This window comes from Somniosus microcephalus, chromosome 3, assembly GCF_052327205.1.
Source record: "Somniosus microcephalus isolate GS21.2 chromosome 3, FLI_Smic_1.0, whole genome shotgun sequence".
NCBI lineage: Eukaryota > Metazoa > Chordata > Chondrichthyes > Squaliformes > Somniosidae > Somniosus > Somniosus microcephalus.
In genome coordinates this window covers 297,471,434-297,498,295 of record NC_140989.1, presented here as the reverse complement: position 1 = coordinate 297,498,295, position 26,862 = coordinate 297,471,434, and the positions used below count along the sequence as shown (strand labels likewise).

The 26,862-nt window shown below is 41.3% G+C and overlaps 1 protein-coding gene across 1 annotated transcript in view; it reads right to left on the bottom strand.

Moving 5' to 3' along the window:
• Positions 1-1,998: 1,998 nt before the first annotated feature.
• Positions 1,999-26,862, bottom strand: part of prkaa2 (protein kinase, AMP-activated, alpha 2 catalytic subunit) — a 47,054-nt gene continuing 22,190 nt past the window's right edge. Inside the window, exons 7-9 of the mRNA XM_085978160.1 lie at positions 26,698-26,860; positions 16,706-16,832; positions 1,999-14,730 (exon numbers count right to left, since the gene is read on the bottom strand). Of these exons, the coding sequence (XP_085834286.1) occupies positions 14,489-14,730; positions 16,706-16,832; positions 26,698-26,860 (532 nt within the window). The 3' untranslated portion in view covers positions 1,999-14,488. The remainder of the gene's footprint in view (positions 14,731-16,705; positions 16,833-26,697; positions 26,861-26,862) is intronic.

Here is a 26,862-nt window from a genome sequence, read left to right as displayed (position 1 = left end):
GTTGATTCTGCCCAATCATATGATTTTCTAAATGCCCTGTTACCACTTCCTTAATAATGGATTGCAGCATTTTCCAGACAATGGACATCAGGCTAACTGGCCTGTAGTTCCCTTATTTCTTGATTAATACTCTGTCCAGCAGTATAGCTACTGTTAGTAGTATATAAGCCCCCTACCAGTGTTTTCTGCCCCATGTTATTTATCTTCACCCATACTGATTCTACTTCCTGCTCTTCCGAGCCAAGATCCTCCCTCACTACTGTCCTCGTCATCCTTCATTATCAGGGCTCACCGCGCCCCCCCCCCCCCTTTCCATTTTGTCTGTCTTTTTGAAATTTTTGTACCCTGAAATATTTAGTTCCCAACCTTGGTCACCATGCAGCTACATCTCGGTAATGGCTATTAGATCAAACCCATTTATCTCTGTGCCAAATGCTTTGTGCATTCAAATACAGCACCTTTAATTTTAACTTTTTACCATTTTCCCCTGATTGACCTTGGCTGCACCTTATTCAGGGATGCACTATTATTGTTAAACTGTCCCTTCCTGTCACATTCTACTCATCTTTACCCAAATTGCTACACTGCTCTATGACCTTGACTTTTCTCTTTAGATTTATAAATTTCCCTTTACCTGAACCCTCCCCCCACCCCCTTTTTAGCTAAAAGCCCTGTCTACTGCCCGTTATTCAAGTTGCCAGGACACTGGTTTAGTAGAGCCCATCCCAATGGAACAGCTCCCTCGTTCCCCAGTGGCAATGCCCCATGAATCAAAACCTGTCTCCCACACCAGACTTTGAGCCACACATTCAACTCTCTGATCTGTTTGACCCTATGCCAATTTGAGCGTGGTTCAGGTAGTAATCCAGAGATTACCTTTGAGGTTCTGCTTTTTAATTTGGACCCTAGCTCCTCAAACTCACTCAGCAGAGCCTCATTCCTAGTTCTACCTGTCGTTGGATCCTCCCCCTCCCAATTCTTCCACAGCCACGAGATGTCCTTAACCCTGGCACCAGGCAGGCAACGCAACCTTTGGAACTCCTGGTCGGGGCTGCAGAGAACAGCATCTATCCCTAACTATACTCTCTCCCCTATCACTACCCCCACTTGAATGGCCTCCTGTACTACAGTGCGGTGGTCAGTTTTCTCATCCACCCTGCAGACTGCCCTCATCCACACAGGCAGCAAGAACCTCATACCTGTTGGATAAGGGCAAAGGCTGAGACTCCTCCAGCACTGCCCCTGGGGTCCTCTTGCCTGGCTCGCAGTCACACCCTCCTATCCCTGACCACTAACCAGACCTATACCACTACCTAACCGAAGGGGTACGACTGCCTCCTGGATCAACGTGTCCAAGTAACTCTCCTGCTCCCTGATGCTCCGCAATGTCTACGCCTCAGACTCCAGCGCCACAATTCTGAGCTGAAGTTCCTCGAGATGCAGACACTTACTGCAGATGTGGTTGTGTTATTGCAATGCTCTCCACAACTCACATGCTGCAGCTGAGGTGTACTTCCTGTGCTGCCATCCCTACATAAACTTTAATTGATTAAATAAAACAAGGTTATGTATTTAATCAAATTCTTATATTTTTAGTTTAACAACTTACTTGATCTAGAAGTTATAGGTAATTAAATATTTACCTGTAACTTACCCGTTGCCCCTCCTTGTGCTGTGACGTCCCTTTGTGATTTTTTTTCTCCTGCGCCGCTCACAGACCGCCCTTTTCTCTCGCTCGGCTTCACCATTTTCTCAGTGTGCAAGCCAGTTTAATGTCCATTAGTTTGATATGGTGGGCCATGTCCATTAGGAACTGGATTGAACCTGCCAAAACACAGAGAGGGACTTTCATCTGGTCAATCTGTGTTGGATTCAAACCCACGTCCCCCAGCTGAAAAGGACAGCAGCAAACTGTGAAGAACCAAATGCACCACTCAGTCCTGATGACATTGCTACATGAAAATAAAACTGACATTTAAAAAGAGGTCATTAGAAACATTCGTAATCAATGTACTTTAATAAAGTGCAAATATCAATCATGATAACATCTACAGCATGCAGTGCATTACATTTCAGAAACAAAGACAAGTTGCACACAAGTCAGAATGGTCAATGTTTTCTGATTATATCACAATAGTACATAAATCACAAGAACTGCTGTCAAACTCAGTGCTCACCATGCACAAGTAGTTGTGAAACTGAATTTAAAAAATTATAATTTTATTGGTAACTAATTCACTATTAATGTTAAGGGTGCTCTGGTACTAAATACACTTTCCAAATCATAAGCACTCCCAGGTACAGCATAGGTATATGTAGTGAAGCTTCCTCTTCTCTAACCCAAGGACATGCTTCAATCTCAACCTCATACCATCCCCTAATGTACCATTGTGACATTGCCATTTCTGATAACAGGCATTATTTTGAACGCGAGTGAGTTACCAAATTCAGTGTGCAACAACCGTATCCTCTAGGAATGGGAATAAGAGTATCCCAAGGACCTTTACAGCAGGCAGAAGAGATACTTTCTGTAAATCTGGAATACAGTTGAACTATGGTCCTAAAACTGAGTTACTGCTGATGTCAGATACTTTTAAAATGCACTACAGCTACTTTACTAAAAGTCCCCCAGAGTAAAAAGGTCATTATGAAATAAATGTCCACACAATAGCAGGCAGGCTGATAATTTCTCAGTTTCATCACGATGTATTTTAGCTTAGGTTGCTACGTTTACCAAATCGATAAACTGCCAGAGGCTTCAACTTTGATGTTTGTTTTAATGCTGATGATAAACTCATTAATAAACCTAATAAGCAAATATGTGGAGGCATAATAGACTTGTTTTTAAAACTTTTTGTTAAGTTAAATCTTGTGCATGGTTGTCAATGTGGAGCATCACTTGATGGGACGCAGATTGGAAAATTGGGCAAGGAGACTTGCACTTCCAATTTTCCAGTCATCAAAATTACTGCCAGAAAATCAGGAGCACTCCAGGCCTGTCTAAGCTCAGCACTATCGAGAGTAGCTCCATGTCAAGAACTTTGCTTCCCAGAATTTATCACAAGGCAGAATCGTAGAAATTTACGGCACAGAAGGAAGCCTTTTGGCCTATCATGTCTGTGCCAGCCGAAAAAGAGCTACCCAGCCTAGTCCCACTTTCCAGGTCCTGGTCCGTAGCCTTGTAGGTTACGGCACTTCAAGTGCATATCCAAGTACTTTTTAAATGCAATGAGGGATTCTGCCTTTACTACCCTTTCAGGCTGTGAGTTCCAGGCCCCCATCACCCTTTGGGTGGAAAAAAAAATCAACTCCCCTCTAACCCTTCCACCAATTACTTTAAATCTATGCCCCCTGGTTATTGACCTCTCTGTTACGGGAACTAGGTCCTTCCTATCCATTCTATCTGGGCTCCTCATAATTTTATACAACTCAATTAAATCTCTGCTCAGCCTCCTCTAGCCTATCCAATCTTTCCTCATAGCTAAAATTCTCCAGTCCTGGCAACATCCTCGTAAACCTCCTCTGTACCCTCTCGAGTGCAATCACATCTTTCCTGTAATGTGGCGACCAGAACTGTACGCAGTACTTTAGCTGTGGCCTAACTAGTGTTTTATAGAGTTCAAGCATAACCTCCCTGCTCTTATATTCTATGCCTCAGCTAATAAAGGAAAGTATCCCGTATGCCTTCTTAACCACCTTATCTACCTGTCCTGCTACCTTCAGGGATCTGTGGACATGCACTCCAAGATCCCTGTTCCTCTACACTTCTCAGTATCTTACCATTTATTGTGTATTCCCTTGCCTTGTTAGCCCGCCCCAAATACATACCTCACACTTCTCTGGATTGAATTCCATTTGCCACTTTTGTGCCCACCTGACAGTCCATAGATATCTTCTTGCAGTCTAGTTTTATTACTCACCATCAACCACATAGCCAATTTTTTATATCATCTGCAAACTTCTTAATCATGCCCCCTAAATTGAAGTCTAAATCATTGATATATGCCACAAAAAGCAAGGGACCTAATACTGAGCCCTGCAGAACCCCACTGGAAACAGCCGTCGACCATTACCATTTGCTTCCTGCCACAAGCCAATTTTGGATCTAACTTGCCTCTTTCCTTTGGATCCCAGGGGCTTTTAACTTTTCTGACCAGTCTGCCATGTAGGACCGTGTCAAAAATCTTGCTGAAATCCATGTAGACTACATCAAACTAGCTACCCGTTATATAAGAAAATAATTTGGTCCATCTTAGTTCATCCATCCAGAATGATGCTAAATTATTCCTGTTGTAGCATTGAAATGGTTCATAAATGATCACAGGGTTTTTGCCTTCATTATTCTAACCAGGAGTTATTTCTATATACTGCTCACTACGTGTGTTAATAAGAACTTCCTGATATCAGTTCCAAATTTGTGTTTTACTAGCTTGAAACTGTGGCCTCGTCCTACTATTCCCAATTTAATAAAAAGTAATTTTCCAGATTTAGATTTTCCATCAGACACTTTCTTTGAAGACAGAAAAATCTCTCATTACCAACACTAAAAACAAAAACAACCAAGAGTACTTTTAAGTCACTCATCTAACACCATCCTACCTATTAGGGCATCAGTTTGATGAGTTACCTGGAACCAAGTGGAAAGAATCCAAAACTCCCAGTTACAGGTTTATTAGCCCTCCAGCTGTCATTAATGACCCAGGCTGGCTGGACAATTAACAATCTGAAGTACTGCAAACCTGGCTGGCTCAAATTTTGGATTATCAAGTTTGCCACAATTCCAATCTACTCTCCACAGAATTACTCTTTTTCACATCTGCAGTTTCCAATCTCCCATTGTCTAGCATTTCATCTTGGAGTTATCTCTCAGGCACCCCACATAAACCTTCACAATTATTCATTAGTGAACATTAGATTGTGAAATCAGGAAAACAGGATAAAACTATGGGCAGTTACAAACAGCTTTCTATTTTTTTTTAAGTTCAAAACTTGGCACTGAGTTTAACACAGGTTCCTATTCTTTGTGCACCCAAAAAGTGGAGTGAAGCAAACTGTTCTGCACAATGCAATTATACAGACAGACAAATACATGAACAGCAGGATAGAACATAGAAATATCATATCTTTCACCACTTCTATAGGAAAACCATCAAACATTAAAACTTTTCAGTTATTTGATTCTTGCAAATAGGAAAAAGCACATTCTTTATATGCATACAAGACAAAAGGATAAAGCTATCATGATGAAATAATGTTCAAATTTTAAGGCAATCATAGCAGATACTCAGTAACAAGGACTAAAATCAGTCCATGGTTTTACAATGTGCAATAACTCCAAACTGCCACAAGGTGGCAAGATGCATTTCAATGCTGGACTTCACAGCTCACAGTAAATTAAATGTACCCTGGCTTGTCATGTACAGTCCTATTATGATTTGCAGAAATGGACTTTAAGTCAACCCTTTTAGCATACTAAGTATGCACAGTTTCCACATCTTGCTAACAAATACAATATTGTTTGGCTTCAAAAAAATAAAATTAATCAGTGCCAAAGGACTATCTGGCATCACTTTGTTAGATATTCTTTTAACAAAAAAAATCAATTTGTTCACAAAAAAAGTGATGCCTGGGAGCCATAGGTTTAGAAACATTGCTTAATTACTAACCAATAACCAGGGAAGTACATTCTAATGTTTTGTCCAATACTACCTATTGTAAAGTTCTGTTCCAGTGATATCAAGAATAGGGAAGTGTTACCCATAGCCTCACTGTCCCCATTTACAACATCACTAGAATGGAAATTTATTGGTGTCACAGCATCGGGAGAAACCATGCACAAAATGCCTGCTCCCAAGTGGACTTTAAACAAAGTACTAAATAAGGGGCAACTGAGACACCCTGGTAAATACATCATTCCAAGGTTAACAAAATCAATTCTAAATCCTTTCAGAAATTTATGTTGTCAGTATCTTGGAATTTGTAATGCTGCAAATCTTTTTATTTATTAGTAATCTGTAGTTTATAGCAAGAGTGTGAAATATGCTTAATCTTGGTGTTCAATTTAATCCATGTTGCAATTCCATTGTGAACTTTACAGCAAGCAAATTGGAATTGTGGAAAAAGTAAAAATTACCTGATCTAATTAAATTGCATTTCAAATCTGCACTCCAATATAATTAAAAGTGGAGTTCTACACAGATTTACCAAAAAAGTAAGAATGACATAAATTAGACTCACATATTAAAGGTTGTTTTGCATTATTTCATGAATACATGTAGTGTATTGGGTAAGTGCAGCCTGCCTGTTCTAGGCAGCAGAAAATGCTGCCGCTAAGATACATAAGGGACACGAGGTGACGTGAAGCCACACCAATCTAATACTCAGAAATGTCCAAGCTGTTACAAAGTTCTGATACTTTAACCTGAAACGTATCCATTGGTTTTCCTAGTACTTTTCTTTTGCTTAACTTTCACAGTTCGATTATCAACTTAATATTTCCAATTGACAGCGCTAAACATTACAAACTATCCAAACATCTGTCATCAATGTACATTAGATAAAATTTTAAAAGATTCCAAAGGCATGAAGAGAAAAATCATTTCAAAAGAAAAGCTGGGACATAGTATATTGTGTTAGATGTTCCAAAACCTTAGAGAGCTGGCATTTGTTCGATCAAAATGTCAGAGTTCAGTCATAATATTAAAATTCCAGGTTTGCATTCTATGCCAGAAGCTCCAGAAATATGCAAAGAAATGTATACACACAAAGCTACTACTTCAGATAAGATGCATGGTACAAACTTATGAAGGTCCTTTCCATGCATTTGATACTCTACTGTAGTAACAATTTATTTTCTAATGTACCACAAAGTCTCTATTCATTTTATAAACCAGGAACTTATTTGTCTAGTCCATCCAGTATTGCTCATATCTATAAGGACTGGGACACACTGAAAAGATCGACTGGATATGAATTAATTCAGATATACAACCCGCATTCTAAGGGAAAGTCTGCTGATTAAAATATTTTTCAAGCCATGAAGAACAAACAACTTTTTAAACACAGAACAATGGGTCATTTTTCACCAAAAGAAAATAGGGTTCGAGTTTATTCAAATATTTTAAATGCAGAAATGCTCTGCATTTCCTTGGGCAACCATGCCACATTGTCACTACCGATGGAGCTGTGCCCTAGGATGGGGCAATGCCATTAGGATAAAGTTAGAAGAGGAGAAAGTTCTGTGATTCTGCCCTTTCATCTAATTATGTTCACCATTTCAGAACCACACTGCATCAATTTCCTTCCCGAGACACAGTTTAATAATTGCATTTTGAAAGTTGGGAGGGAAATTAAAGAAAAAAGACTTGCATTTATATAACGCCTCTCACAACCTCAGGACATCCCAAAGTGCTTTACAGCCATGAAGTACTTTTGAAGTGTAGTCACTGTTGTAATGTAGGAAACTTAGCATAGAGTTAAAAATTTCACACTGCCTGGACAACAGTATCACAGAAAGCAATTCCAGATACCACATTACCTTCTAAGTTACCCTTGCATTGATTATAACAAGAAAAACAACTTGTATTTATATAGCGCCTTTAACATAGTAAGACATCCCAAGACGCTTCACAGGAGCGTTATCAAAGAAAATTTAACACCAAGTCACGCAAGGAGAAATTAGGGCCGCTGGTCTGAGGTAGGTTTAAAGGAGTGTCTTTAAAGGAGTGTCTTAAAAGGAGGAAAGAGAGGTAGAGAGGGAATTCCAGAGTTTAGGGCCTCAGCAGCTGAAGGCACGGCCGCCCATGGTTGAGCAATTAAAATCAGGGATGCTCAAGAGGTCAGCATTAGAGGAGTGCAGATATCTCAGAGGACTGTAGGAGGTTGCAGATAGGGAGGGATGAGGCCATGGAAGGATTTGAAAACAAGGATGAGAATTTTAAAATCGAGGCATTGCTTAACCAGGAGTCAACGTAGGTCAGCGAGCACAGGGGTGATGGGTGAACGGGACTTGGTGCGAGTTAGGACACGGGCAGCAGAGTTTTGGATGACCTCAAGTTTACGGAAGGTGGAAGATGGGAGGCCGGCCAGGAGTGCCTGGAACAGTCGAGTCTCGAGGTAACAAAGGCATGGATGAGGGTTTCAGCAGATGATGAGCTGAGGCAGGGGCGGAGTCACTTTTGGAACTGTTGCCTATTGCACAAACAACTGCTTCAAGTATATGCTTAAATACTTCCTTGCAACCGGAGACAGGCAATGGTAATAAATTAAAAAATAAAAGGCACAACCTTAAAATACTCCAGGACAATCAGTGATCAGCAATTGTATTGGCTGCTTCACATTGGTTATTTTCTGAAGTGTACACAAAAAGAATGAAGGTTATTGGTTACTTTCTGTAGTGTATACAAAAGACTTGTTAGAATGTTTTGCGTTCCATGTTTTCTGTACATTATAATTGTGTGTAAAATATATTAGTTGCTCAAGCTATGCTCTACAATACTCAGTTTGAGATGAAAAGTATACTTGCCATCCTTCAGTGCTCAAGTGGTCATTCAACTACTAAAACAACTTCAACTAGGTGTTCTAGACAAAACTAGCAATGTGAAACCCAGATAATCTGGATTCAACCAGTTATGATTGTAGCACACAGCAGAATGACTGAAAAGGTAGTGAACCAGATGGCACAAGTGAACAAGGCTCTAGGGAATATGACTGTCGCTCAGTGGGTAAATGCATTATGGTACTGACCCACACAGAACAGAAAGCTTCTAGGTTTAGTCCCTGGTCTAGGCTGTGATGGTCAGTCTCAGCCAAGGGTAGCAGTGGAGTACTATAATCAGCTTTAATGCACTGAAACTAAGAAGCGGAAAAGAAACCTAATAGCCATGGATTCGGCTCCTGATTGTTATTCATGGAGCCCTGCTGGAAATGCTTGGGAGAATGCTGGGTTACAACAGAATTAAGCTTGGATATTGCCTTTGTTGAACTGTACTCCAACCTTCAAGAGAAAAGGTCTAAGGAGAGATGGTGGGGAACAAATACTTATCTACAAAACTCATTCGGTGTGATATATCTCACATGCTTTCGTTCCAACTCATATACCATCGCCATTACTTTGCTCAGCCATAATGGAACTATTTGAATGCAGATGATTTTGTAGTTTGCATTTCTGATTCTAGTATGTAGTATGAACATTTTCTCTGAGTAAGTGAATTATTCACTAATTACACATCAGAGTTTTCTATCTCAGCCACATCACTACTTAGAAACACTGAATGCGGGTCAGGCACTTCCTTGCAAGGAGGGAGGGAAAAAATCTCAAAGCTTATATCATGCATCTCTCCAACGACGATTTCAGAATGGCATCAGAGTGGAGCTCAGGGAGCAGGTCATCCACCTCAGGTGGGAATGTGTACATGGTGTGGGGAGACCCAATTTGGAAATGGGAAAAACTTACTTACTTGAAAGAAAGCAAAACAATACATGTAAACAAAACTGCAAAAGAAAAAAAATTGCAAATGCTGAAAATCTGAAATAAAAACAAAGTGCTGGAGATACACAGGACAGTCGACATTTCACAATTAGGACATTTCAGGTGCCTGATGAAGGGTACACACACAAAACATCATAATCTGTCTTTTCTCTCTACAGATGACTGAACAGCTGTATAGTTGCAGCATTTTCAGTTTGTATTTTAAATGAAACTGCGTTGTTTTATCAGATCTCCTGTTCCTGTAATCCTACGGTATTATAAATCCTTACCTAACACAGTCACTGATAGGTTTTGGTTTTGGATTTACAGTAGGATGACAAGAACAGGATTCCTCCGGTCCTGGGCAAGGATCTGTTAAGACTTGAAACATCGACTGGCTGACTTCTGTTTCTCCACAGGAGCTGCCCGGCCAGCTGCGTATCCAGCCTTTTCTGTTTTTGCATACTGATACGTAGTGTTGTCTGGAATTAATGCAGTTGAATTACAAGCCAGTTTCCACACCTTAAACATGACAAGTCAGGTTAAAGTGGATACTGGCAACTAATTCAGAGGAGTCCAGTTGTACACAAATAATTAAAATTAAAATTCAATATGCCAGCCTGAATAGTGTAAAATGATGAAATAATGCAATTTTTATTCTTACATTAGTTTTTTTTCTCTAGCCCAAACTTGAAAAGAATTTACAAGAACTAACCACATTGGCCAGAAATTTCCTTCAACAGCACCATACAAACGAACAGTGCACCCAATCCCCCAGTGGCAAATTTACGCAAATATTTACTGGAGAACCGATTTGCATATACGCCGCAGCAAGCATAGCGACAAATCAGAAGCGGCACAGCCAATGGCAGTTCTGGGACACCGACAGTAAAACAGAGACAGGCTTTCATCTCTCGGTGTTCCTTGTAAATTGTTATGTTAAGTGATATGTTTTGAAGAGATGTCAAATTGTTTAAAAACTCAGAGTACTGTTGCCTGTCGCGTGTATTTGTGATTTTACATATCTAGCGTCAAGGCCTACTGAACGTTGTTCAAACAAGTGAGAAATCGATAACTCTCTCACTAACAAAAGATAACACTCATCTTTTTAAATCGGCAACCTGTCAATAACCTTTAGTAGAACTGAATGCTGCAAAATTCTATTAAAATGTTTTTCAATAATAAAGTTATTAAAACAATATGAGGCTGAAATAAGAGGTAGGATATTCCTTTTACTGTTGGCGAATTATTGACTTCACTGCCCAGTATTGGATGTTGCTATTTCTGAATTTGTCTTGTGCATCATTCTTACTTTCCTGTGAAATGCTGCAAGATATATCTACATCCCGATTAAATATGAATTTAGATATACCATTTTCATTTAGGTCATAAGAAAATTTACAAAAATGAGATCCTGAACTGCAGTCAAACAATGATAATTGTTTGGGGAATTTAACAAAACTATTTAAGATGAGAGTTGTCAGATTAATTTTGCCAGTGTATTATTAAATATTATTCCAACGTGGTATATTTCCATGGTAGCGGTTGGGGGAAACCATTCACCAGCCAAAGCACTCACTAGCAAAGTTCTAATTCAAAAGTCTGTTAATTTGTGTGTATAGCATAGGAAGATATGCTTTCAGGTTATTGGTCTATAAAAGCTCAGCATTTTACTTTGTTAAAATAGTTGTATATTTAAATTTGATCATTGTGCCAAATACTAAATATAATCCTGACTAAATGTTTAGATTGCCAGGATATACAAAATGAAAACCATAGCCTCCAAATGCCATGTTTTAACAAATAACCTTATTTCTGGTGATTTTTGGTGTTACAAAAAATGCTATGCATTTTGTTTGCTAGTTGTGTGGGATGACATCAAACTATTAAACTGTCATCAGAGTCATTCTTATAGATCATGTTCCAGGAATGTGGTATTACACATTCAATTTCACTGCACTCGCTGTAAACATTTGCTAACACCATTGAACATTTGCTAACACCATTGCTGTGCATGATTACAAATGCTGCCAGATTTTGTGCACTGTTCTAAAACCTGCTGTTGACACATTACTACAGAAAGCTGTACATTGTAAACTCCTTTGTTCCTGTTCACAGGGCCTGTGCTATAATAGGCTGATAAAAGTATTTGAAAATAAAGCTGCTGCTTGGGTGTGTGTGTCTGAGGCAGCAACTTTCCATTTAAAATTTACCAAATCTTTTTCATTGTTACTTGATGGAGCAATCCATGTTGGTTGGAATGCCAGCATGGACTTACCATTTGCGCTAGTTAATTCAATTATAGGTTTATTTACATCATCAATATTCTGCATTTCAAAACCAATATTTCTGTGATTATACCATACTGGGCCCCCAGTGTCATTCTGTAACGGTCTAAGTGGCAGCAGTGATCAAAGTAGCATTAATTCAGCAAATTTACGATTGCCATTGATTTTAATGGGGGGATGAAGCTATTATAATTAACTTTGAACTGTTTCAGTGTGGGTCTCGGTAGAGTATCCCAGGAAATTATAGCATGGCTTAAGTAATGGCATAAGGCACTTACACTGTAATTTCCTGGGGCTTTTATGCTGTAAAACGGGCCCTACAACATAGATGCACCATTTCAGTGGCACAAGTCTGCAGGAAATTCTGGGCCATTGTGTAGTTCAAGTTCTCACTTATGCTTCGTTGAACTTTGCTTTACAAAAATTAAAAAGCATCTTTATCAATGCAGAAAATAACAAACGAGGTGTACAGATACTTTTTATGCTCTATGCTGTAGCTCTGAAATTTGCAGAGACTTTTAAATTGTGGAACTGATCAACAACAGGTTATTTAAACCCTTAACAGCAGGGTCAAGTTAAATCTCAAGGCCCTAAAAATATGCGGGTCTATGATTTGTGACAAAGTGGCAAGATTTCTGGGTCAGGGGAAGATTCCCTCTTTTACATAAACCGTCAGCCACCGTATCACTATGGGAGCAACTTGGCTCCTTACCATAGCTGGGGAAGGGTGGGGCAGGAGTGTGGAGAGGAGGCAGTTTGCAACAGAGACCAGCTACTTTCTGAAATCTTGGAAGAGCATTTGCTGGGGGTGGGATGGGGAGGCTTTTGCTTGAAGCTCGTCACATTCTTCAGTGACCAGGCCAGGCACCCCAAGTGGGCTCCACATCCGCCAGTCAGGATGCTTATAGGCCTTCTTTCTCTCAGCGTACCACCCAACTGGTAGAACCCAGGCTGGGGCCAAGAAAACCTCTGGCCTGGGAGTTTGTTCATCTGGCCTTGCCACCTGACGTGGGAAACCATGGCTGAGTTTCGATTACAGAAAAAGCAAGTCCCCCACCCCCCAAAAACGGATAGCAGAGCCTGGGAATGGCATATCTGGAGTCCTGACCTAAGTCCCAATTTACTGGGAGTACGCTAGAAAGTTCATGGATTTTTAGGTCCAGAATTATTGTAGATTCTTGTAAAGTATACAATTATATCTTCATATATCTCAAGTATATACATCTCATGCTTTCACCACATTAAAGAGGTAACCTCACCATCAAGACAGCTTTTAAAAATCAAACAGCTGCAGAGAATTATAATCAACATCCCTTTCTTTTCAATCAATTAAAATCATGAGCACTGCTACTACCAATTAGCTGGAGTTACTGAGCCTGAAAGAGAACTGAACACTTAGTAGCAGAAATACAATTATGGTCAAGTGTGCAAAGGAACTGTGACTGCTGGGAAGCTGAAATAAAAACTGAAAATAGAGGAAATGTACAGCAGGTCAGCCACCTGAAAGAAAAAAGTCCGATGAAAGGGCAGGAAAGTTTAGGGGAAGTATTCATTCAAAGTACGCCCCCATTTTGCAGAAGAAAATTATAATCTAACCCTCTTGACATTTTTTTGAAAAAAACAATTTTCCAACTAGCAAAGACCTTACAAAACAGCACATCTGACTTAGTGAGAAACATTTGTAAAAAAAATGGATGGTAATGTTAATCAATTATTATTAAAGGATTCTAATTTGGGGGATCTCTGTTTAATCATACTGATAAACGCCTAACATTTATGTGATAGTATTGAATTTGTCATCTCTCAGTTTGTACTGTAAAGATACAGTAAATATATTTCTTAAATAAAACTCATCATTCAGTAAAAGTTCAACTATGTCTAGCTGTGCATGCTGCTGACTTTACGAAGTCAACTGAAAGATACGCTGAAGAGAAATATTCACGTGAGCAGGCATATATTTCTAAAGGAGTGTTCAAACTCTAACCCAAAGACCATTCTCAAAGCTAATCTTGTTTGTACACAGAACCATTTCTGGTTATCTTTACAGTTCAACACAGTAAATTTAATTCCCCTCATCAACAAAACAAAATCTACAGTAAACCTCAACAATTGCATACAACATAATTTGAGGATTTCAAATCAACCATTTCATATTAATTTCAATATAAGTTGTCTCATTTTATGATATACTAGTGTTTTAGCGTTACAGCTTTCTAGCCACAACTAACCTGAATAGAAATAAGCATCCCAATCTACTCACAACCTGGCTGAAGAATGAACTGCACAATCATCCACTCCACCAACACAGCACGTGAACAATCCTGACTACACAGCAAGTCTTTCAAATGCATGTCACCTGTTCTTTAATTTCTCCACTACTTCTTAATATTCTATAATACATCACCTCTTTAAAATGAAATCTGATGCTTTTCTACACCTTTCCAGTTGTGTTTGTAAACCCGTATAATACCATGGATTTGGCTGACAAAACAGGGTGCAATAATAAAGCTCCACTATATTACTGTGGAGTTTCTAAATGGCAATGCACAAATGTTACCCTGCAGCCTCCACTATATCAAAGTAGCAAAAGCACCAGCTGCAAACTGGCACGGTCTATAACCAGTGCTGAAGTACAAGACACTTTTGCAAGGTGGAAAGGGCATTTTCTTGCAAATCGTTTATGGGTTAGAGCTGATTCTATATGAATTGATAGGAAGCTGCTTTTATTCCGTCAACGAGCCAGTGTAGTAATAAGGCTAGCGCACATCTCAAAGAAATCCATTGTGTGGCTCCCGTATCGTGGAATTATAGAGCTCAAGTATCCAGTCAGTGAACTGGGGAGTGACCCAATGACAGTCAAAGGCTGGCTGTCGGTAGCTGCTGCATCGATACTCAGTCTCGGTCTGTGCAGCAGAGCTGCCGATCCTGAACGCTTTGGAGTAGAAGAGCCTGACTTTTGTTCCATAATGTCATCTAATCACCAAAGAAAGCAAGAAAGATTGTGAGAGCAAAAGCAAACACAAGGAAAAACACACATATAGGAAATCTGAAATAAAAACAAAAATGCTAGACATGCACAGACCATACATTATTAACTTATCTCAATTTTACATGTTGTATGTGTGATCAGCCTAACCATGTCAGTTCATATGAAGGAATCTTTAACCTATCCTACAGGTGCTGACTGACCTGCTGTTTGTTTCCAGCATTTTACGTTTTTATTTCAGAGCAAAAAGGGAATATTTCCAATGTTACAGCACCCCAAATCTTGAAGATAGGCCTGAAATCTCCTGAAAACTTGCACCTAAACAACTGCCTAAGTATGCCGTAATGTCACAAATTCAGGTGTAAATGACTTACGCCCAATTTTACGCTATGCCCAAATTTCCTTGCTCTTTTATTCGGATTCTGCAAAACTTCCAGCAAAATCCTCTGCCCCCATGCAAAAGTACAGCTCACACAAATTTCTTGAATTTATGTCTGTTCTGACTAAGCTGTAAATTTACACCTAAAATTTATGATCCAGTCATGTTTCTGGTGTTTTATGATGATTTTTTTTTTTTTTTTAAATTTCTACTTGCTGGAACCTAAAATTTATTTCTGTATCTTTCAATGCATTTTTTTGGCATCAGAATGATTTGCATTAAAAATTGAAAAACTTCCATGACCGCATTTTCTTAAGAATGCTGTCACTAATGTACAAAAATGATGGTGCATGGCATCAAACTTTAATTTTCGTGCATAAATAAGGACTTAAGGAATATTGCTGAAGTTCGGCCCTGATTGCTTACGTTGATTTCCATTGTTTGATGCCGAGTTTTATGTCCCACTGTATGCTAATGAAATTCTTTAGAATTTCGGTGTAACTCGCCAATGGAGAGATAAGCTTAAATATTGATGTAACTTTCCAGTTACACCATTTCAGAAAATTCCAGGCCTCAATCCTTACGTGTCAAAACTGTAATATAACTCGTTTAACTTGTACTGCCTCTTTTGCACCTGGATTTTTGGCGACTGGCAGTTCATCATGTGTTTTCAGCATTTATTTCAGTTTCCCTCAATTTCAATTGCAGTTGTTCTTTTTTTCAGTTTTTCGATTTCTTTTATTTGTATGCATGACTCTGATGTCGTTTCTTCCTCAGCACTTTTATCCCTTCTTTTAATGTGTTTTCATTGCCTCACTGAGATGATTCTTGTACACCATCCTCAAGTTTTCACCTCTCAGCTTTTCCAAAAAATCTGCTTGCTATCTACCCACTCACTAAATCTTCTGACAGGGGTCAGTATTCCTGACTCTCAAATTTTACTAGTTCACTTCTATCTGTTCCCTTCCCTTTGTTTTGTTCGGTCCTATTAAAAGGCACACTTCTCTTCCAGTTTCCAATTCTGATGACTGGTTTACATCCAAAATATTAACCTGTCTTTACTTCCAACAGATGCTGATGGGCCTGCATGTATTTCTGGCACTTTCTACATACACACAGCTGTTTAAAAGTCACAAGCAGTAATTACTTTGTTTGTTGTAATTACCTTCCCCAATAGTTAGAGTGGGTCCACACAAGCCAGTGATAGCAAAACCACTTTTCACCAGGAATGGCTCATGGAATTATTGAGATGCAAATTACAAAAAGCTGGCTCCTGGATAATAGTAGAATACTAACCACATTTTACTTGCAGATAGTGCTCAATAAGAAACAAAACAACTGTCATCCTTACTGTGGTGACTATTCCTTGATTAGTAAAAGTATTGTGATTCGTTGTTTGTTAACTGCCTTGGGATATGTGTTGTAATCTCATTGGTAGTTGATGATCACATGATGTGTTGTGGCTACCTTAAATTCAGTCCTTTTCTAGCTTAGTTGGGACTGGATGTGGAAAGATATGCTGCTGATTTTAAAGTTAATAAAGCCTAGCTTTGGAAGGCAAATCTATTCTTTATTTCACTTACCATCAATGCTCATGAAATCTAGCAGATAGCTACGATTGTCAACTTGATACAGCTGTAAACTCATCTTCACGTTGTTCCCAGTCACTGGGTTCTTTCTACGCACACGCAGATGGTAGGGATTCACCACCTTGAAAAAGTAGTTTATTACAAATCTACCATATTCTCAAGACACTTCAATTCTGGTCAAAGTTAACATTCCAAAACCTAAAAAATGTTTCCACATCATAAGAAGTAAATAGAAAAAAAATGTGACGGTATCCACCTATATGATGAAAATTTTTACAGCCAAGACCATTTCCTGTATGTGCCACTTGACTTCCTGTTGTCACAGCTTTGTCACACGTTCGTTAAAAAAATCCATTATAAATTCCCATGTTCACATTTATATTGGAAAAAGCCAATGTAAACTTGTCACGCTGATTGCGCAATCTGGCCACTAGGTTCCCACATTTTTTTTCTTTTTCCTTCCACTTTTTTTTTTACCTCTAACTGAAATTTCTAATGTCCAAAATAAGGGTTTAATCATAATAAAAACTTCCAAAAATCACATATTTCACAATATGTGCTGCCACCCATAAACACCTATAAACTGTGAAACTGAAGTAGTCCCACTTTAGAAGTGGGAATAATAATTCTACTCAAACAGTACTGCACATTTTTCTAAAGGCAATGCGAATATTTCAAGACCAATGATAGTAAAAGAAAAACAAAATACTGCGGATGCTGGAAATCTGAAATAAAAACAGAAAATGCTGGAAATACTCAGCAGGTCAGGCAGCATCTGTGGAGAGAGAAACAGAGTTAACATTTCAGGTCGATGACCCTTCGTCAGAACTGGAAAAAGCTGGAGATGGAACAGGTTTGTAAGCAAGTGTAGTTGCAGGAAAAGCGGGGAGGGGAGGAAAGAACAAAAGGGAAGGTCTGTGATAGGATGGAAGGCAGGAGAGATTAAGGGACAAAGGGGATGATGGTGCAAGGCAAAAGGAGATGGTAATGGGACAAATTAAGAAACAAAAGCTGGCTCTAGATGAAGTGTAAATGGCTCTGGCAGAATGATCGACAGCTGCCATGTGAGAGAGAGTGAGAGAAAACAAAATGAAAAAAAATAGGGGCAGAGGTTATTGTCTGAAATTGTTGAACTGTATGTGGAGTCCAGAAGGCTATAAAGTGCCTAATTGAAAGATGAGGTGCTGTTCCTCGAGCTTACGTTGAGCTTCATTGGAACAGTGTAAGAGGCCGAGGACAGAGAGGTCAGAGTGAGCTCCCGTCCCCGGCCTCCGGAACCCCCCCCCCCCGTGGAGTGCCGGCTGCGCTCCAAGAGCCCGGCACTTCTCTTGGGTGCCGGGCTCTTTTGCCTGCACTCCCGATCCCCGGGGGCCCAGCTGGGCCCCAGATCATGCTGCACAAGGCCCCTCCCCTATAATTATGGGGGATTTTAACTAAGAATATCCCAACACTGGACAAACAGGGGGCTAAAGGGGGGGAGGAGCTAAACACGATCAAAATCACTAAGGAAGTGGTACTCGGTAAAATAATGGGACTCAAGGCGGATAAATCACCTGGACCTGATGGCTTACATCCTAGGGTCTTGAGGGGAGTGGCGGTAGGGATTGTGGATGCATTGGTAATAATTTTCCAAAACTCCCTGGACTCGGCAAAGGTCCCGGCAGACTGGAAAACTGCTAATGTAAGACCCTTATTTAAAAAGGGCAGTAGACAGAAGGCTGGAAACTATAGACCGGTTAGCCTAACATCTGTGGTAGGTAAAATTTTGGAGTCCATTATTAAGGAGACAGTAACAGGACATTTGGAGAATCATAATTTAATAGGACAAAGTCAGCATGGTTTTATGAAGGGGAAGTCATGTTTGACAAATTTGCTGGAGTTCTTTGAGGAAGTAACATATAGGGTGGATAAAGGGGAACCAGTGGACGTAGTGTATTTAGACTTCCAAAAGGCATTTGACAAGGTGCCACACAAAAGATTATTGCTTAAGATAAAAAATCACGGGATTGGGGGTAATATTCTGGCATGGGTAGAGGATTGGCTATCTAACAGAAGGCAGAGAGTTGGGATAAATGGTTCATTCTCAGACTGGCAATCAGTAACTAGTGGTGTTCCGCAGGGGTCAGTGCTGGGTCCCCAACTCTTTACAATCTATATTAACGATTTGGAGGAGGGGACCGAGTGTAACATATCAAAGTTTGCAGATGATGCTAAGATGGGAGGGAAAGTAGTGAGTGAGGAGGACATAAAAAACCTGCAAGGGGACATCAACAGGCTAAGTAAGTGGGCAGAGATTTGGCAGATGGAATACAATACTGGAAAGTGTGAGGTTATGCACTTTGGCAGGACAAATCGTAGAGCAAGTTATTATCTTAATGGCAAGAAACTGGAAAGTACTGAAGTACAAAGGGATCTGGGGGTCCTGGTGCACGAAACTCAAAAGGTTAGTATGCAGGTGCAGCAAGTGATTAAGAAGGCCAATGGAATGTTGGCTTTCATTGCTAGGGGGATAGAATATAAAAATAGGGAGGTATTGCTTCAGTTGTACAAGGTATTGGTGAGACCGCACCTGGAATACTGCGTACAGTTTTGGTGTCCATACTTAAGAAAGGACATACTTGCTCTCGAGTCAGTACAAAGAAGGTTCACTCGGTTAATCCCGGGGATGAGGGGATGGACATATGAGGAGAGGTTGAGTAGATTGGGACTCTACTCATTGGAGTTCAGAAGAATGAGAGGCGATCTTATTGAAACATATAAGATTGTGAAGGGGTTGGATCGAGTGGATGCGGGGAAGATGTTCCCGATGATGGGTGAAACTAGAACTAGGGGGCATAGTCTTAGAATAAGGGGCTGCTCTTTCAAAACTGAGATGAGGAGGAACTACTTCACTCAGAGGGTGGTAGGTCCATGGAATATGCTGCCCCAAAAAGCTGTAGAAGCTACATCATTACATAAATTTAAAACAGAAATAGACAGTTTCCTAGAAGTAAAGGGAATTAAAGGTTACGGGGAGCGGGCAGGAATTTGGACAGGAGTCTAGGTTCGGATCGGTCATGGCCCTGTGGGTAGCGGAGCGGGCCCAGGGGCCGTGTAGCCTGATCCTGCTCCTATTTCGTGTGTCTAATTCTGTTAGATTCAGGAGATGGTTCTGTGATAGTGGATTGGCGGTTAGGATCAGATCAGCCATGATCTTATTGAATGGCGGAGCAGGCTCGAGGGGCCGATTGGCCTACTCCTGCTCCTATTTCTTATGTTCTTATGTTCTAAGAAGGGGAGGAAGGCCTGCAACACCGCAGCCACACGCTGCGGCACGATATTCAGTCGCAGCGCCCCAAGAGGGAGGCAGGGCGCCCCCAGTAGCAACCCGCTTCCCTTTGGGGCGCAACCAACCAATTTCCGGTGCGGGGGCACTTTTTAGCGCCCCGGCGAAGTTAGCCCCCCAAACGGGGCTATACTGAATTTCTCCCTCAAAGTCTTCCACCAAGCCTATCCTGATACAATGCTGCCACATTTGTTGTTAGTCATCCTGGTAACATGCGAGAGGAAAGATATATAATTTTCAAATATATACTGATGTTGTGATCGATTCCATTTGCATTTGGCTGACAGTTCCTTTTTGAATCTAAGTGGTTAGTTTTCAAAATCCAGGACGGCATGATTACACATTGGTTTTTATTTAGATGGGGGGTAGTTCCGTTCATAATAGCAGTCAGTAAATAGATAATCTGAGGAATGGATGAGTCTAAAAATCTCAGAAAAATAGGAAATAGTTTGAGATGAACTGTTTAGCGCGCTGAAAGATGAGAAATACAGTGTGACTAGGGATTTCCTCGGAGCTGCTCCCGCTCTGCCGCTGTAACTTCACCAGACGTGTAGTGGAAACCTCATTTATAAAAGGGGTTTCCACTGCACTTCCAACAAAGTTATGGCAGGAGCGTTTCAGAGGAAATCCCTGGCCTGTATATTTAAAAATCACTTATAAAGAATTAATTTAGTTCTTAAAGATGCCATCATTTTATTTTGTTTACTCGAGTTAGATACAAAACTATATTTCAGATACATTATTTCTGTTTAAAACATTTATTTCATATTTAAGCTTGTGCTGTGTTCCCACTTTTGAAGATAGAAGTGGGATCTTAAGGAGACATAAAATAATTCAGTATCTAATAGCAATTACCAAAAGGACTTGCAGTCCATTTATCCAGATGGGTAATTGGGTACTGGTTATGTTACATTCTCTGGATTATTAGTCCAGTGAGTTCAAATCCCATCATGGCAGTTGGAGAATTTGAAATCAGTTAAAAAAAATTCTGGAAATAAAAAAAGCTATCAGTAAAAGTGACCATGAAGCTGTCGGATGGTCGTAAAAAACCCAACCGGTTCACTAATGTCCTTTAGGGAAGGAAACCGGCTTTCCTTACCCAGTCTGGCAGATATGTGGCCCCAGACCCACACCAACATGGTTGACTCTGAAATGCCCTCTGACGTGACCTCAGAAGCCACTCAATTGTATCAACCGCTCAAGGAAAAGGCCCACCATCACCTTCTCAGGGCAACTAGGGATGGGCAATAAATGCCAGCCTTGCCAGTGATGCCCTCATCCCAAGAATGAACTTTTAAGAAGATGCATCACTAAATGTTTACGAGATCTCAAGGCAAAAGTGCACACACTCAAAAGCTTTGGCACATTGGGTCTCGCCCATAAAAGTGACCTAATATACGAGAGCCGCACCTGCCAGAACTTTGCCAGAAGAGCAGTGGAGACTCTATTTATAAATGAGGTTTCCAGCGCACTTGCAGTGAAGTTAGTGGGGGAGCAGGAGCAACTCCGAGGAAATCCTCAGCCACACTGTATTTCTCATATCTTTCAGCACACTAAAAAGGGCAAGATTAAAAAAGGCACAAAAACGTAAGAGTCATGTTTTGGTATATTATACATCTCTGTGTTCTAATGTAATTGCTGCCTTGCAAGTCAACCATCCCCCTCATTTTAAGAGCACTATAAACCTAATAGAGAGTAAGATAGTAACTGGAACAAACTGCCTTTTCACTCTTTGCAAGATGTTAGAAGAGACAATTGACAATATTTTATTAAATAAGTGTGGCAGAAGATGAGATGAGGTGACATCACTGTGTCAGCGTAGTGAAGGGGCAGCTTGTGTGCCGTGAGCCCCAACTGCATAAGCTCCCAAACTCAACCATTCTACTATTAAAAGCATACAGCACAGACCAGGACCTTCATCGGACCTGGGTGTGAGCAGTGAGGCGAGGCAGAGGATAAAAGGAGCAGTGAGGCCCGACCAGAGCATCGGACTTGTGTGTGAGCAGTGAGGCGAGGCGGAGGATAAAAGGAGCAGCGAGGCCTGACCAGAGCATCGGACCTGGCTGTGAGCAGTGAGGTGAGGCGGATAATAAAAGGAGCAGCGAGGTCCGACCAGAGCATCGGACCTGGGTGTAAGCAGTGAGGCGAGGCGAGGCTTACCAATTCAACAGCGGGGGAGAGAGGTAAAAAGTAATCAAAGTGTGACGTCATCAGGAAGCAGGTAAGTGATTGGTTGGTGAGTATTTCTCTCTTTTTTTTTTTAACTTTAACTCTGTGGTTTATAGTTTCTAAGGTCTCTCTGGTGTAGCGGGGACTGTTGGTAAACCAGTTAACTGTAGTGTAATTAGTGGGATTGATTAATTAATTGAATTTAAATTAAATCAAGGGGTAAGTCATGGCAGGAGAGCCCGGCCACGTGATATGCTCCTCCTGCAATATGCGGGAACTCAGGGACACTTCCTGTGTCCCTGACAACTACATCTGCAGGAAGTGCATCCAGCTGCAGCTACTGACAGACCGCATTGCGGCACTGGAGCTGCGATTGGATGCATACTGGAGCGTACACGATGCTCAGAACATCGTGAATAGCACGTTTACGGAGTTGGACACACCGCAGGTAGAGGTTGGACAGGGAGAAAGGGAACGGGTGACCAACAGGCAGAGTACTAGGCGCAGGCAGGTAGTGCAGGGGTCCCCTGTGGCCATCCCCCTCTCCAACAGATACACCACTTTGAGTACTGTTGGGGGGGGGGGGGGGGGGGGGGGGGGGGGGGGTGGGGGGGATGGCTTATCAGAGGAAGGCAGCAGCAGCCAACTTCCTGGCACCAGGGGTGGCTCTGCTGCACAGAATGGGAGGAAGAGGGGTAGAGCTATAGTAATAGGGGATTCAATGGTAAGGGGAAGAGATGGGTGTTTCTGCGGCCACAAACGAGACTCCATGATGGTCTGTTGCCTCCCTGGTGCAAGGGTCAAGGATGTCTCCGAGCGGCTGCAGAACATCTTGGAAGGGGAGGGTGAACAGCCAGTGGTCGTGGTGCATATAGGCACCAACGATATAGGTAAAAAGCGGGATGAGGTCCTAAAAGCAGAATATAGGGAGTTAGGAGATAAATTTAAAAACAGGACCTCAAAGGTAGTAATCTGAGGATTGCTACCAGTGCCACGTGCTAGTCAGAGTAGAAATAGAAGGATACTTCAGATGAATACGTGGCTAGAGGAATGGTGCCAGGGGTAGGGATTCAAGTTCCTGGGACATTGGAACCGGTTCTGGGGGAGGTGGGACCAGTTCAAACCGGACAGTTTACACCTAGGCAGGGCTGGAACCGATGTCCTAGTGGGAGTGTTTGCTAGTGCTGTGGGGGAGGGTTTAAACTAAAATGGCAGGGGGTTGGGAACCTGAGCAAGGAGACAGAGGAAAGGGAAACAAGGATAAAAGCAAAAGATACCAAGGAGAAAAACAAAAGTGACAGTCAGAGAAATCAACGGTTTAAATCAAACGTGGCCACAGTAAATAATAATTCTAATAGGTCTAAGAGCGTTAAAAAAACAAGCTTGAAGGCTTTGTGTCTTAATGCGAGGAGCATTTGTAATAAGGTGGATGAATTGGCTGCGCAAATAGAGGTAAACGAATATGATTTGGTTGGGATTACGGAAACGTGGCTCAAGGATGGCCAAGACTGGGAACTCAACATCCAGGGGTATTCGATATTCAGGAAAGATAGGCAAAAAGGAAAGGGAGGTGGGGTAGCATTACTGGTTAAAGAAGGGATTAACACAATTGTAAGGAAGGATATTAGCTCTGATGATGTGGAATCTGTATGGGTAGAATTGAGGAATACTAAGGTGAAAAAAAGTTAGTGGGAGTGGTATATAGACCTCCAAACAGTAAGGCAGAGGTTGGGGATGGCATTAAAAGGGAAATTAAAGAAGCATGCAATAAGGGCACAGCAGTCATCATGGGTGACTTTAATCTACATATAGATTGGGCCAACCAAATTAGTAACAATACTGTGGAGGAGGAATTCCTGGAGTGTTTACGGGATGGTTTCCTGGACCAATATGTCGAGGAACCAACCAGAGATCAGGCCATCTTAGACTGGGTATTATGTAACGAGAAAGGATTAATTAGCAATCTTGTTGTACGAGGCCCCTTGGGTCAGAGCGATCATAATATGATCGAATTCTTCATTAAGATGGAGAATGAAGTAGTTGACTCAGAGACAAGGGTCCTCAATTTAAATAAAGTAAACTACAATGGTCTGAGGAGCGAGTTGGGTAGGATTGATTGGGGAATGGCACTCAAAGGGTTGATGGTGGATAGGCAATGGCAAACATTCAAAGACCGAAGGGATGAGCTACAGAATTTGTTCATCCCAGTTTGGCATAAAAATAAAACAAAAAAGGTGACTCAACCGTGGCTAACAAGGGAAATTAGGGATAGCATAAGATCCAAGGAGAGGACATATAAATTGGCCAGAAAAAGCAATAATCCTGAGGATTGGGAGCAGTTCAGGATTCAACAAAGGAGGACAAAGGGATTAATTAAGAAAGGGAAAATAGAATATGAGAGTAAGCTTGCAGGGAACATAAAAACTGACTGTAAAAGCTTTTATAGATATGTGAAGAGAAAAAGATTGGTGAAGTCAAGCGTAGGTCCCTTGCAGTCAGAATCAGGGGAATTTATAATGGGGAACAAAGAAATGGCAGACCAACTAAATACATATTTTGGTTCTGTCTTCACAAAGGAGGACACAAATAACCTCCCAGAGATGCCGGGGAACATGGGGTCTGATGAAAGGGTGGAACTGAAAGAAATCAGTATTTGTAGGGAAATGGTGTTAGGAGAATTGATGGGACTGAAGGCCGATAAATCTCCAGGGCCTGATAATCTACATCCCAGGGTACTTAAGGAAGTGGCCCTAGAAATAGTAGATGCATTGCTGGTCATCTTCCAGAACTCGATAGACTCTGGAACAGTACCCATGGATTGGAGGGTAGCTAATGTTACCCCACTATTCAAAAAAGGTGGTAGAGAAAAAGCGGGGAATTATAGACCGGTAAGCCTGACATCAGTAGTGGGGAAAATGCTAGAGTCCATTATAAAAGATGTAATAGCAGAGCACTTGGAAAGCAGTGACAGGATCGGACAAAGTCAACATGGATTTACAAAAGGTAAATCATGCTTGACTAATCTACTGGAATTTTTTGAGGATGTAACTGGTAAAATAGATAAGGGAGAACCAGTGGATGTGGTATATTTGGGCTTTCAGAAGGCTTTCGATAAGGTCCCAGATAAGAGACTAGCATGCAAAATTAAGGCACATGGGATTGGGGGCAAGGTATTGACTTGGATAGAGAACTGGTTGGCGGACAGAAAGCAAAGAGTTGGAATAAACGGGTCGTTTTCCGAGTGGCAGGCAGTGACTAGTGGGGTACCGCAAGGATCGGTCCTAGGACCCCAGCTGTTCACAATATATATTAATGATCTGGACGAGGGTATTGGATGTAGTATCTCCAAATTTGCAGACGACACAAAGCTGGGTGGGAGGGTATGCTGTGAGGAGGATGTCATGAAACTCCAGTACGATTTGGACAGGTTGGGTGATTGGGCAGAAACATGGCAAATGCACTATAATGTGGATAAATGTGAGGTTATCCACTTTGGTGGCAAAAACAGGAAGGCAGATTATTATTTGAATGGCAACAGATTGGGAGAAGGGGAAGTGCAAAGAGACCTGGGTGTCCTTGTGCACCAGTCGCTGAAGGTAAGCATGCAGGTGCAGCAGGCGGTTAAGAAGGGAAATGGTATGTTGGCCTTCGTAGCAAGAAGGTACGAGTACAGGAACAAGGATGTCTTGCTACAGTTGTACAGGGCCTTGGTGAGACCGCACCTTGAGTATTGTGTGCAGTTTTGGTCGCCTTACCTGAGGAAGGACGTTCTTGTCATGGAAGGAGTGCAGCGAAGATTCACCAGGCTGATACCTGGGATGGCAGGAATGACCTATGAGGAGAGATTGGGTCGATTGGGCTTATACTCACAGGAGTTTAGAAGATTGAGAGGGGATCTCATCGAAACCTATAAAATTCTGTCAGGCCTGGATAGACTAGATGCAGGAAGGAAGTTTCTGATGGCCAGGGAGTCCAGAACCAGGGGTCATAGTTTAAGGATAAGGGGTAAGCCATTTAGGACTGAAATGAGGAGGAATTTCTTCACCCAGAGAGTGGTGAACCTGTGGAATTCTCTGCCACAGAGGGCAGTGGAGGCCAGTTCATTAAATATATTCAAGAAAGAGTTGGCTATATTTCTTAAGGCAAAAGGGATCAAGGGATATGGGGAGAAGGCAGGGACAGGGTACTGAATTTGGATGATCAGCCATGATCTCATTGAATGGCGGAGCAGGCTCGAAGGGCCAAATGACCTACTCCTGCTCCTATCTTCTATGTTTCTATGTTTCTCTCCAATAAGGAGGGTGAGGTGGGAAATTAGAAAGATGAGTGATCCTGTGCCACTCACACACCTTCAAGACAACTGGTGTCAGAGTGGTATTGGCTGAGGTCAGAAATAGACAAAATAAAAATGGCTCAAGATCAAGGGACATGACAAAAATACCTTGAAAAAAATAATGACCTTTGCTTTTAAAATCTGCTCGTCATTTCTTACCTTCCACTCATAATCCAGCTGTCGCATGGCTCTGTAGACTTCTGCCATAATATCACATGGTTTACTTTGGCTGCGAATTCCCAGGTGCCATTTTGCTTTTTTCAATGCCATTGGTTTGGGTTTAGTGGTGTTGAGTGCATCCAGCGGACAGCGTGCCTTTGGGCT